Source organism: Prionailurus viverrinus, chromosome C2, assembly GCF_022837055.1.
Source record: "Prionailurus viverrinus isolate Anna chromosome C2, UM_Priviv_1.0, whole genome shotgun sequence".
NCBI classification, from domain to species: Eukaryota; Metazoa; Chordata; class Mammalia; order Carnivora; family Felidae; genus Prionailurus; species Prionailurus viverrinus.
The window spans coordinates 150,712,275-150,725,451 of record NC_062569.1 but is presented as its reverse complement, the minus strand read 5'-3'; the positions used below and the strand labels follow the sequence as shown (position 1 = coordinate 150,725,451).

At 47.5% G+C, this 13,177-nt stretch overlaps 1 protein-coding gene across 4 annotated transcripts in view; it reads right to left on the bottom strand.

Moving 5' to 3' along the window:
- Window positions 1-13,177, bottom strand: part of DOP1B (DOP1 leucine zipper like protein B) — a 105,425-nt gene that overhangs the window by 55,818 nt on the left and 36,430 nt on the right. For all 4 annotated transcript variants that reach the window (XM_047875465.1, XM_047875462.1, XM_047875464.1 and 1 more), the window contains exons 5-10: window positions 9,363-9,552; window positions 7,272-7,370; window positions 6,809-6,932; window positions 4,835-4,944; window positions 4,407-4,521; window positions 1,757-1,877 (exon numbers count right to left, since the gene is read on the bottom strand). In XM_047875465.1, coding sequence (XP_047731421.1) covers window positions 1,757-1,877; window positions 4,407-4,521; window positions 4,835-4,944; window positions 6,809-6,932; window positions 7,272-7,370; window positions 9,363-9,552 — 759 coding nt within the window. The remainder of the gene's footprint in view (window positions 1-1,756; window positions 1,878-4,406; window positions 4,522-4,834; window positions 4,945-6,808; window positions 6,933-7,271; window positions 7,371-9,362; window positions 9,553-13,177) is intronic.

Here is a 13,177-nt window from a genome sequence, read left to right as displayed (position 1 = left end):
GTTAGACGTATGACTTCGGCTCAGGTCATGATTTTGTGGTCTGTGAGTTCGAGCCCTGTGTCAGGCTCTGTTCTGAGAGCTCAGAGCCTGGAGCCGGCTTGGGATTCTGTGTCTCCGTCTCTCTCTGCCCCTTCCCTATTCATGCTCTGTCTCTCTCTCTCTGTCTCTCAAAAATAAATAAACATTTAAAAAAGAAATAAAAAGAAATAAGTGTCAGAGCTGTTATGAAAAGAATCTGGTATAGAAAATCAGTTTGAGTCCAGCTGTGGGTAATGAGATAGTCTGTTGGTAAAATAATATGGTATACCTATATTCCCATGGTATTCCCATTTGGGTGGGAAATTTGGCTGAAATTTAAATGTGTACCTTCTATGACTCAGGAAATTTATTCTATGGATTTACCCTACAGAAATCCTTGCATGGTCACCCAAAGATATATGCATGAGGATACCGTTGCAAGGCCATTTAAAAATACTGAAAAATTGGAAGCCACCTACAAGTCGGTCAGCAGGAGATTAATCAATCGGTCAGGATTTATTTAAACGGATGATCAATCCTTACTGAGGAACCTAAGACAACCATTATATTCCATTGTAGAAGAGAGCAGAGCTACTCACAACTTGCATTTAAAAGAAAAAACAGGCAGTTAAATAGCTCGTAATACCATCTTTAAAATAAAAGACAGGCATCTGTATATTTATATATGCATTCAAAGTTTGGAAAGAAATGAAAACGTTTTATGTTTTTCTCTCAAGGGTGGTGGAGTATGGGTGGTATCTTTTTTCTTGACATTTTCAAATACTGGTATGTTCCACAAAGGGCATGGTTACTTTCATATTTAGAAAAACAGTAATTCTGGGAGAAAAGAGGAAAAAAGAGGAGGAAAAGAGGAAAAATTCTGGGAGGAAAAAAGCAAACACTCAGAACTCTTGGTACATTTACAATTAAGAAGCCAGATAAATCCTCAAATAGCTTTAAATTTTCAATATATCCAATGCTAATTCAGGCAGAAGGAAACTACATCAAGAATAAAGTAAGGGGCACCAGGGTGGCTCAGTCAGTTAAGCATCTGACTCTTGGTTTCGGCTCAGGTCATGATCTCATGGATCGAGCCCTGCATTGGGGTCTGGAGCTTGCTTGGGATTCTCTCTGCCCCTCCCTGGCTCGCTTGTGCACACTCTCTCTCTTTCTCTCCATCAAAAATAAATAAAAGCATTAAAAAAATAATAAAGTCAAAAGGAAGACACTGCACTATCTTAAAAGGAACAAAAACAAAACCCAGGGTCGAGAGAGAACTATATACTCCAAGGCACCATGTCTGCCATGTCCTGAACCTCACCTGCTCTGCCTTCAGGGTCCTGCGGCACCTGCCCTCAGCGTGCCCTTGCCTGGCTCTCCCCTCTGCCACGGGCTCCACTTCCCAACCTTACCCTCCTCCTGCCATCTTCCCGGTAAGTCACCACGTGGACACACACCAGATCCGGGTTTCCTACTCGCTCAGTAAATACATTTTGTACATCCCAGGCTGGGTGGAGACTGGCTTCAACGCCTTTTAAACCCTTCACGGTATTCAACAGGGAACTGTCCTTTCACGGCAACTGACTCAAGCGCACAGGTTTTATCTTCACGCGGGTGGCGATCCCTCGCGTGTCCACTTTCTCCAGCCCCGCACACTTTATACCACACGGCAGGGGAAATGAGACGAGCAGCATCAGGGAGGGAGGAAGAAGTGCGAAGCTGGAGGCCAAACCCGTACCTTGTGAGCGAGTTTCCACTCTGGGTGTAGCTAAGTTTAAGGTCAGAGCCGAGAGCGTCTCTGCAGTAAGAATAAAAGGCCCGGATGACTTCAAGGAACAAATTCCCAACCACTCGAGGCCCTGTGATGAAAAAGAAAACAGAGAGAGGTTAATAATCCGTATTTAAATAAATAAATAAATGGCGCACTCATGAAATAGAGAGGAACCGTACATACAATTTTAGAGTCTAAAATGCTCAGAAAGGGGCGCCTGGGTGGCGCAGTCGGTTAAGCGTCCGACTTCAGCCAGGTCACGATCTCACGGTCCATGAGTTCGAGCCCTGCGTCAGGCTCTGGGCTGATGGCTCAGAGCCTGGAGCCTGTTTCCGATTCTGTGTCTCCCTCTCTCTCTGCCCCTCCCCCGTTCATGCTCTGTCTCTCTCTGTCCCAAAAATAAATAAACGTTGAAAAAAAAATTAAAAAAAAAAATAAAATGCTCAGAAACTTTAGTCTGATAATGACAACTTTAGCTGGGGGAACAACATTCATGTAAACGGCCAGCATTTCTGTCACGCACACTACGGGCCGGAGAGCGCCCTAAGCACGTTGTATCTATTAACTTACTCCATCCTCACAACAGCCTCGAGACCAGGTACCGACTGCTGTACGGACTACAGATACGGGGACAGAGGCAGGCAGGTTGAGTAACCTGCCCACGCCTGCTTCTGCCTGACGGATCCAGGGCGTGTGCTTGGTGTGCGTTAAGTGTGCATCACCTCTGGCCAGAGACGTTACCCGGCATAAATACCAACAGAGTAGAATAGGGCAACTTTCCTTATTTTTTCATTAAAAAAAAAAATGTTTTTACACTTTGAATTTTTGCTTTTAATCTTTTTTTTTTTTTTAACGTTTTTTTTTATTTTTTATTTTTTTTTATTTTTGGGACAGAGAGAGACAGAGCATGAACGGGGGAGGGGCAGAGAGAGAGGGAGACACAGAATCGGAAACAGGCTCCAGGCTCCGAGCCATCAGCCCAGAGCCTGACGCGGGGCTCGAACTCACGGACCGCGAGATCGTGACCTGGCTGAAGTCGGACGCTTAACCGACTGCGCCACCCAGGCGCCCCTTTAATCTTTTTTTTAAAGTAATCTCGAGCCCACCAAGGGGCTCAAAACTCACGACCCCAACGTCAATAGTCACATGCTCTGCCTACGGAATCAGCCAGGTGCCCGTCTAAATCCTTTTCATCGTGAGCTAGAACCCCCCCCAAAAAATAACACTGCTCTTGAAAAGCTTATTAATGGCACAAAAGAACTGGACCCGCTGCAGGTTAGAGAAACACTGCTGTCAATCAGGCAGGTGGAAGGTGGCTGGACATTTCTGCCCCACAACCAGCAGCCACCAGGCAGTGAAGGGAGCGGCTTCTCACCCAAGCGCGCAAAGGGATGGAAACAGGATTGATTCTGAGAAAGTAAAAGCTCTCTCAATGTATCCGTGTAAAAAGCAATCCGCAGGTTAATCTTTGATGCTGCTTTTCCACAAAACCGAAAACGTGCCTCTGAGAAAACTTCTATTTATTCATTTTTGGGAACTTTTTTGATGATCAGCCCCAAGTATATTTTACCTACAGTATAAGAACGTCGAACACTTTGGGGGCGCCTGGGTGGCTCCGTCAGTTAAGCGTCAGGCTCTCGGTTTCAGCTCCGTCATCGTCTCACGGTTTCGTGGGTTCGAGCCCCGCATCGGGCTCCGTGCTGACATTGCAGAGCCTGCTTGGGAGTCTCTGTCTCCCTCTCTCTGCCCCCCCCCCCCCCCACTCAAGTGATTGGATGTTAAGATCTTACCGTGAATGGATATCAGAGCAATTTCTATTCTCTAAGCAAGGGACAGAGGTCATTGTGTTTTTAGCTGACACTCACAGGACCACAGTGTGCAAGAGGGGACCCTTCAGGAGCTGGAGTCTAGTTCAACCCCTTTCATTTGGCAGAGGAACAGACCGAGGCCCACACGGCAGACGTGGCTTTCCCTGGGTCGTGAGGCAAAGAGAGGGAGGAGGATCCCTACTCGCTTGAAAATAAAATCAAAGTGCATTTGAAGCATGACGTTGGACTGAGGAAACATTCTCACACAATCAGTGCCCTATGTGCTCTGTAGGCACACACACAGATGCGCACGATAGGAGCTCCAAGGTATTTTTCCAACAAAAGCGTTCAAGTTATTGTGCAAAACTTTTAAGTGGTGCCCAGACAGGATGACTGAACACACAAGGTGATGAAAATGCTTCAAGATTCTGAAATTCCAATGACTGAATTATATTCAAAATAACATGTTGACCGTGTCTCGCCAAGTTTAACTCCCTCGACACAGGCAATCCACATCGGGCCTATGAGGATAACTGCATTTCTTTTTTTTTTTTTTTTTTCCTCCTTAAAGTTTATTTAGAGGGAGAGTGAGCAAGCGTGCGTGTGCATGCAAGCGAGTGCAGGGGAGGGGCAAAGAGAGGGAGGGAAAGAGAATCCCAGGCAGGTTCCACGCGCAGTGCAGAGCCCAACACTGCGCTCAATCCCACGACCCTGGGATCATGACCAGAGCTGATATCAAGAGGCGGATTCTTAACCGGCTGAGCCCCCCCCCACCCCAGGCACCCCGGTAACCACACTTCTAACATTACCTATTTCCGGCTTGTCCAGAAGACTGACGAGGATGCGGAAAGGCTTCAGATACGCATGATGGCGTTCCTCTATGTCAGCATCTGAGAACTTCTGGTGCAGTATCTCAGCTAGACCCTTTTTTTTTTTCCCCAAAAAAGCCACATATTAGGATATTGTAGGACATTGTAGCACAGCATGACACTCTTGGTTTTTCTAATTTTAAGCACAGTATGACATTATTGGTTTTTTCTAATTTTAAGTATTCTGGGATAGTATTTCTGATAGAAAACCAGTCACAGGGCACGAAACAGACACACACAGAATTTTCCCAACCGCGTATCCAGCAACATTCCCAACGTCTACTTTGAGGTCCTACAAATCAACCTACTGAGGAATTATGATCAGGAATGTTCTGATTGGGATCTACTTTCCAGAAAGTCTCCTTTACCTCAACTAAAAGATCCTTAGAATATTTTTCAAAAAAATACGAGGACTGGTCTTCATAAGAATTTGAGAGTTCGGATTCTGGCACAACGGTATTTCCTTTAATATCTGAACCTGCAAGAGAACAAGAGCCATGAGCTGTAACAAGATCTATAATTTTAAGGTACATAACATAATGCAAGGGTCTCATGCTGCGGTATTTTTAAAAAGAGAACTCCTCCAACAGAAAACCAAACTCCAACCTGGTGAGACTAAGTCACATTTTCTTTTTCTGATTAAAAAAAAGCGGTATGCTAAGGATTCCAGCTCAACAGGAATCAATTTAGTTCATCCCAAGAGTTCACCCTGTCTTGGATAAGTCTGATTACAAGGACCTAATGGAAACAGGATCATTTTTAAAATCCAGCATTTATATGGCAGTATGTGAACTCAAGCTATTCTCCTCTATATGCTCTTATTGTGAGTTCTGGGTAAGTCTGTGAGGTCTTCAGGGCAAGAAAGGTATCTCATGGTATTAGGAGCCTGGATTCTGGGGCTGAGGCTAACAGGTGGGAGCCAGCACTCAACTTGATCCCAGGTCCTCTCTATATACAGCATGTCAAGGCCAACTAAGCGGGAGCTGAGCATTTATCAGAATCATCCTTTTGATAAAAATGCTTAAAGAGTCTGTAAATATTCTTCTTGACATCCTTCACTGGCTTCCATGCAATGGGTTCTGGAAGTTCTGTAACTAGGGAGAAGAGAGGAAGGAAAGGGTCCAGAGAACTTCCTGCCTTTGGTGTGAGAAGACCCATATGCTGAGAGTTGTAAAAGCGGAGAAGCAAAGGATTCTTTAGGGCAGTGAAGCCACTCTGCGTGATGCTGTAAAGGTGGACGCGTGTCCTTACACGTGTCCAAGCCCACAGAATGCTCACCACCATGAGTGAGCCCTGGGGGACGCCACTGACGCTGGGTGATGACGTGCCAGCCCCAGTTCACAGACTGTGACACATGTGCCACTCTGGTGGGGAGGTTGTGGGGGGGAGGGGGAGCTGGGAACTGTGTACCTTCCTCTTAATTTTGCTGTGAACCTGAAACTGCTCTAAAATCATAAAGTCTTAAAAAAAAAAAAAAGTTGTGGAGTCCTTTCATGGTCACTTTGTGTGCCACCTGTGTTCAGGTACACGAACATGCAGATTTATAAAATTCTGAAGTGCTAGCCTCCAAGCCCTGGGATTTCCTGAACTCTGTCCCTGTGAACCAACCGTCAAAGGCTTTTCTACAAGTTTATGGGCTGTGCACAGAAACATGGGCCCGGGTTCTCAGCCTCTCCCAAAGTCGGTTCCAAATGTCTTCCAAAACTTTAGGTCAATACCACAAACATTTCCATCTGTATCAAACCGTCTGTGGGTTTGCTCTCACACCCCACAAGCCCATGAGACTTCTTCATAGCAGCAAGCTTCTACTTGAAGGAGGTTTCACTACAAGTTTTTGGGGTATTTCAAGCTTCTTAAAATGCAATTCAGTGAGCATTTTAAATATCCCATTTACGGGCACCTGGTGGCTCAATCTGCTGAGCGGCTGACTCTTGATTTTGCCTCAGGTCATGATCCCAGGGTCATGGGATCGAGCCCCACGTCGGGCTCCGCACCGAGCGTGGAGCCTGCTTAAGATATTCTCTTTCTCTCTCTCTCTCTCCCCCTCCCTCCCTCCCTTTCTGTCTCCCTCTCCCCCAATCACGCACGTTCTCTCAATCTCTAAAATTAAAAAAAAAAAAACCATTTGTTTATTTCCCTGTTTTTTGTGTAACAGCTGCAACATAAGCAAAGCTACAGCATAGGCAGAACTCATCTGACCGGTGCCATATTCCGTCAGTGTGTCCTCTCTCCATACTTCATGATTCAGAAACATATCACCAAGACTGAAACTTGATCCACAAATCAGCACTATAAGGTTTCATGTTAACTTCGACTTTCGATTGTCGTATACTGCTCAGTACCTAGTAACCACGCATAAAGTCTTCTGTTTAGAGACATATCTCTTCTCAGGAGGGTCTGGGTGGCGGCTGACAGGATATGCACGATGTCAGATCTGAGCAGAGGAATGGCTCTCTCGTTGGAATCCTATTAGAAGACAGAGAAAACTTTACTGCAGAGGGATGCACAAGTAGATCATCAGCTTTCTGAATGTGGCCCTTCCTTACCGGTCTACCAAGCTTGCTCTTAAAAAGGTAGTTCTCAAAAGGGGTTGGTTCTTCACGATGCCCACGGGCAGAAGCTACTCAGTTTTTGCTACGGAAACACCATCCTCACAAAAATGAACAAGGACGCTTCAGCCAGCTGGAAGCAAATGGTGACCACAAAGTGGCTGCTATAAAGCTTCCTGGATCTGTCCCACCTGCCCCCTGCCCCCCACATCCTCGGGAATACTAGGGATTTCCTGGGAGAACACAAACGGCTTACCAGACATGTATAAAATGGAAAGAAGAACAGAACAATTTCCAAATTATTTCTTTGCACCAGAACATTGGAGTCCAACAGTGATGCACACAGAGACTTTACCTGTAGATGATAAAACAGCATGGACATTTCACTCCCAAGTCATTTAACATCATTTGTAGGCTACTCTTTACACTCACAAAAATAAAATTAACTCTTCCTGGGAATCTTGAAACCACTGTGTTAAATCACATGGACTACAACAGTAAGGCGGAAATGTGGAAATATGGGTTCTAGCTCTAGACACTGGGGGTGGGGCAGTGAGAAGAGGTCATCGAGATGACGTGACCTGGCTGACCTGTGAGCTGGAGGCTCCTCACCTTCTTCTCTGTCCTGGGAGTGTGCGTTCTGCTTGCCTTCCCTGCCTCAGAAGCTGCCTGAGGGACGCAGCCTTGACATGGTGATGTGGCACTGACGACACCTGCATGGTATATGTGACCAACCCAGGCAAAGTCTCTACATAGTAAACTTTTACAATCTGGCAGGTGGATGCAGAGATCTACTTGTCCTGTGCCCGCCCAAGACAAGCCTCATCAGTAAGCTCCCCGGCATAGTAAACTGGCCGCCAACCAATCTGGAGTGGCCTGCCTCTTCCTTTGGCCTCCCCCTGCCCTCTGCATGTATGGGACATTCCAGGTCACACCCAGGAAGTTCCCAAGGAGGCTGTAAACAGTGTAACATCAGACAGTGGATCAGCTGCAGCTCTCACACGTTGCATCTGAGAGCTTGAAGGGCTTGGATGAGATGGTCAGGTTCTAAGACCTCAAATTCTAGGATCCAGAAAGGAATGTCTTTAGGTTCCGGTAGGATCTTTTGACTAACCCCAAACTCCATTCAGTTACATGGATTCCAAACCAATTCAATCTATACTCTATGTGTCTTTTCCAAGTATAGATATACAGGAACACAGATGCAGAACAGTTGAGAAGAGCCATAAGGGAAATGTTAATTCGGAAGAGAGGAGGGGAAACACTGGAGTTCTGTAGGAAAGCTGAACGGGAAGGGCAGGGAGGGCCTGCACTGAGGCCGGGGGAGAAGGGGTGGGGAGTGAGGGCAAGGAGCAGGGAGGCAGCATCACAGACTTGCAGGCCAGGCCAGGCAGTCAGTTTGGGGGTGCAGAGGGCCTGAAGGGAGAGTGAGACTGGTGGGTTGGGAGCAAACCTATAATACTCTCAAGTTTGGACTTTATCTGTAGGCAAGAGGAAGCCAGATATTTTTCAAGCACGGTATGGATATGAACAAAGCTATGCTTTAACAAAGCAAAGAGCTAAGAGCAGTAAAAAAACAAAACAAAACAAAACAAAAACAAAAACAAAAACACACAAAAAACAAGCCTGGATGGGCAGAGGATGGGCAGTCAGAAGATTATGATGTGGTCCAGAGCAAGGATCAGAAGCTGAAAGGAGAGCAGTGGAAATGGACAAAGCTGTTCAGTTTTACCACTAGGTGGCGACAGACTGCGGGCCATCACACACCAGAGTCTAAAGATGTGGGAAGGTCAAGGGAAGGGATGACCTTGCCAGGAAAGAAAGCGGCCCTCCAAAGGGCCTGGGGATGGACACAGGAAAAACCTTGACAGTCTAGGTTTGAGAGCAGCCAGAGGAGAGGACGATGGCAAGAACAGGACTAACAGAGACAGCGGCTGGAGGAAGAGGGAGCCTGATGTGTGGACAGTGTGCAGTGTGACACAGGACAGGGAGGAAACGAGGTTCTAGCTACAGCAACAGACTCCGTGAGGCCTCAGAGCACTGGTCACAGCTAACTGCTTCCCGAAGGGCCCTCCTTAGGTGCAAGTACTTGTTTGAATATGTAAAGCGTTAGTTAACGCGTATGTTGAAAACAAACACCACCATCCTGGGTTTCATTCTGGGTACTGACGCCTCGAAGCCTCCTCCTCGTTTTGCTCAGCAGCAGAGCACACACGCTCTGAAGCTTGCAACACCTCCCTTTCCCTGCCGCTCTCCAAAGCCCCTCTGCAGCCCCAGTGACGGCCTGTGCCCAGGAAGCCGGGACCTGCGTGCCCCGCTCCACCCGCGTGAGAAGCAAAGCACCCACCGTGAGCTGGTAATCCGTCCCCAGCATGTACTTCTGCTCCTTGCCGGGCGAGTCCCTGCTGATGTGGCCCACCACGAAGAGCGAGGCAGGAAGGCGGATGGCAGGGCTCACCAGGACACTCCCCCAAAGGGCAGCGTAAAACACCTCCTTGCCGACCACCAGGGACAGCCTCAGGAGCAGAGCGTCTGTTCTGTGGACAAGATGTTACAGAAGGTAAGGGCTTGGTCCCAGGCGTCCGTGTCTCACGGTACCAACAACCCCTGCTCGCCTTCCCCTGGCTGTGGGACCATTTCTTCGTGGTTCTGAGAGGCTGCCGCCTCTTGCCTTTCTGTTCTGTCCACCTGCTGGCCATCACTGAAACCGAATTTGCTAAAACAAGGATGTCGCTGAGAGGTACAGCTTCTTGGCCAACGGGAAGTGTCTGACTGGTGGTGGCACCGTGGCTCAGATCCATCTGTGGATCCTGATGCTGCAAGACCCGGTGGGTGGGCGGTTCCACCACCAAAAAGGGGATGAGCAGACCAGTCACTTTCATTAACATGTCAAATAAAAAATAAAAGGTCAGTGCGACTGACTGGAGACTCAAATAATGATAAAGACAGCCCTCCATCTGAGCAGAGCCAAGGGACATTTGACTTTAGAAACACTGGGGACAAAGTTCCCCTGGGAATTTGCAAACCCCATAAAGCCTGTCACTCCATCCACAGCACCCCCTCTGCTGAGTCCTGCTCTGGGACGCTCTCCTGCTGATGTCTGACATTCCTTTGTCTCTTATCTCTATCTGGGTCTCTCTCCCATGACGGGACATCAGCAACTCCACGTCCGCCCTTGAAGAGAAGCAGGGTCCTCAGCAGGTCCGGGCTTATTTTTCCATGGACACTGACCAAGGCCCGGCCCCTCTCCGCTCAGTGATGTGCCTGCAGCTGACTAGGGCACCTTCCCCGTCAACAGTGAGAACGGCTTACGGGGCCAATGACAGCACCTGTCAGTAAATGGCAGAGGGAAATCTCCACAAAGCGATTTCATTTAATGAGTGAAGTGACTCAAAATCCAAAAGAATTCTACCTGCCGGGTTTCCTACTGGCAAAGAAGACAGGCAAAAATCACAGGACTGGTCATCCAGGGTGACACAGTGGCCTACCCAGGTTCCCAGAATCAGGCCTGTGCTGTCCAGATCCTGTGTCTGCTTCCTGGCAAGGGTCCCTAGGACGAGTTAACCTCTGTGCATGTTAGCTTGTGGCTCTGAGATACGGAGAAGAGATGGAGATGTTCGGACCATGACCTGAGAGTCTCCCGTAAACCTTAGCACAGGCGAACAGAGCTATCACCTCCCACCCATTACTACCAGGTCTGCTCTGCTTGCTGACACGTCCCTAGGGCCCAGATGATTGTCGGACACACAGCTGGCACCCAAAAACACGGGGAGAGGAGTGTCACTCTTTCCCTCTTATTACGACCCGAGTCACCTTCAGCTTACTTGTCAATAATCAGTTCAAGGTACACAAAGGCATTTCGTACAGAAAATTACTACCTTTATATTAACAGTAAATTTTGTTCTCTTTAACACTAGTCTGGGGTACCTGGCTGGCTCAGTCTGTAGAGCACGTGACTCTCGATCTTGGGGTTGTGAGCTCGAGCCCCTTGTTGGGTAAGGAAATGACTTAAAATCTTAAAAAAATAATAAATAAAACTAGTCTGACCCTTTTAGTCATAAAATACTTGGATTTTACTGTGCACGTGATGCACATTACCACCTCTGCAGAAAAAACCAAAACTGAAGAGGCACGAAGGACAGCCAAATGTTCAGGAAAAGCACACAGAATGGTTTGGTGGCTAAAGATATCGACTGGTCTTCTATTGAGGCTGAGCAAACAAATAGAGCTTATCTCGCCTGGCTCTGAAAACAGCCCAGCAAAGGCCCCGATTTGAGGCAGGAGCGCCACTCACTCAGCAGCGGCGGCTGCAGTGCACTGGGCAGGCCGACAGGCCGGTCTGGAGCTAGGAAGAGATTCCTACAGCAGGAGATTTGAGAAAACCCCGGGAGAGCTCTCTTCTCTCCGGGACCCCTCTCAGGGGATGACTGATGCTTATATAAAGCCCGACCCCTCTCCGGGGACTGATGCTTAGATAAAGCCCATCGCAGACACAGCAGCGCACTCACTGCCGCGGCATCTCCCTTTGCTGGAACAGTGTATTCCCAAAGTCGGTTCCACGGAACACCGACCACGAGCTATTCACGGAGGGTTCAACTGTCCAGCAATGGGGGAGGTGCCACCTAAGCTATCCCTTTTGCATTCAGAGTGCACGGGCTAGTTCCCTTTGTTGGAGAAATGCAGCTTATGTCTCATTTTATCCTAAAAAAATTAATAGACATTAAAAATGTCAATGATGCTGTAGTTCAAAAAAGGGCAATTGTGACAAGACTTTGCTAAGGAGATTAAAGTGAAGGGCAAGATAACTGGGTTAAAAGTCAAGCAACTCTCTGGGGCGCCTGGTGGCTCAGTCGATTAAGCCTCTAACTCTTGACCTTGGCTCAGGTCATGATCTCATCGTTCCTGAGACTGAGCCCCGTGTCAGGCTCTGTGCTGACAGTGTGGAGCCTGCTTGGGCTTCTGTCTCTTCCTCTCTCTCTCTCTCTCTCTCTCTCAAAATAAATAAATAATCCTTATATATATAAAGAAAAGCCAAACAACTCTCTACTAAGTAAGAATCACTCCTATCATCTCCAATGTGAAATTAGCTTACACCGTTTAGAGCCCGGGACTCAAATGTTTTCTATTCAGATTGAATCAGCAACCAAAGCAGCCTCCGGACCCCTCGTATTTCCATGCCTCCTGCCTCACCCCGCCTGCCGCTCTCTCGTGCCTCCTGCGAACACAAGCTCACTCTCTATTCAATGGATAGTCAGTGACACAGGCTGTTTGCTGTAAGCCTTTCCCAACTTGCCACTTGCGTAGGGGATAGTCATGGAAAGCCAACCTGTCACAGGAGCAAAGAGCTCGAGGTGTGGCCATGTGAACAAGCACAACAATCACAACAGTGTCCTGCACCACCACAGATACATGACCAGAGTACAAAAATTCTAGAGCCAGCAGAGCTGATCATCATGGTGCCTGGAACCGACCAAAAGAAAGGTCAATAAATGTTTCAACTACCATTTAAGTCGGGCTTTCTCAACCCTGATACGATGGACTTTGAGGCAGGTAAGTCTTCACTGTGGGGACAACCGTGTCACTGCAGGATGTTTATACTAGATGCCAGTAACACCCTCTCCATCTCAGTGGCAACAGCCAAAAATGATGCCAAATGTCCGTGGGGGACACGAATCACCCCAGCTGAGAACCACTAACTTACATGAAAATCTCTGCCAAGCAGTTTTTGCTTGCTTACAAACCTCTGACAATTTTCACCTTTCCTCCATTTCCTCAGGAGTTCGAGATTTTCTCCAAACTACTCTTGTTTTCTCAGTGCAGCAAAACACAGCTATGAAGCTATTTCACAGCAATTTTATTATTTTATTTTATTTTATTTTATTTTATTTTTTATTTGAGAGAGAGTGCACACACAAGTGGGGAAGGCGCAGAGAGAGGGAAACAGAACGAATCCCCATGCTGTCAGCACAGAGCCAGACTCGGGGCTCAAACTCACAAACCATGAGATCAGGACCTGAGCTAAAACCAAGAGTCAGACACTAAGCCAACTGAGCCACTCAGGTGCCCCTCGTAGCCACTTTAGAAAAGACATTCTGGCCAGTCGTCTGCAGGCATACAAGGGTCGGAAAGCCAGGGTGAATAAGAAGTCCTAACACCGGTCAG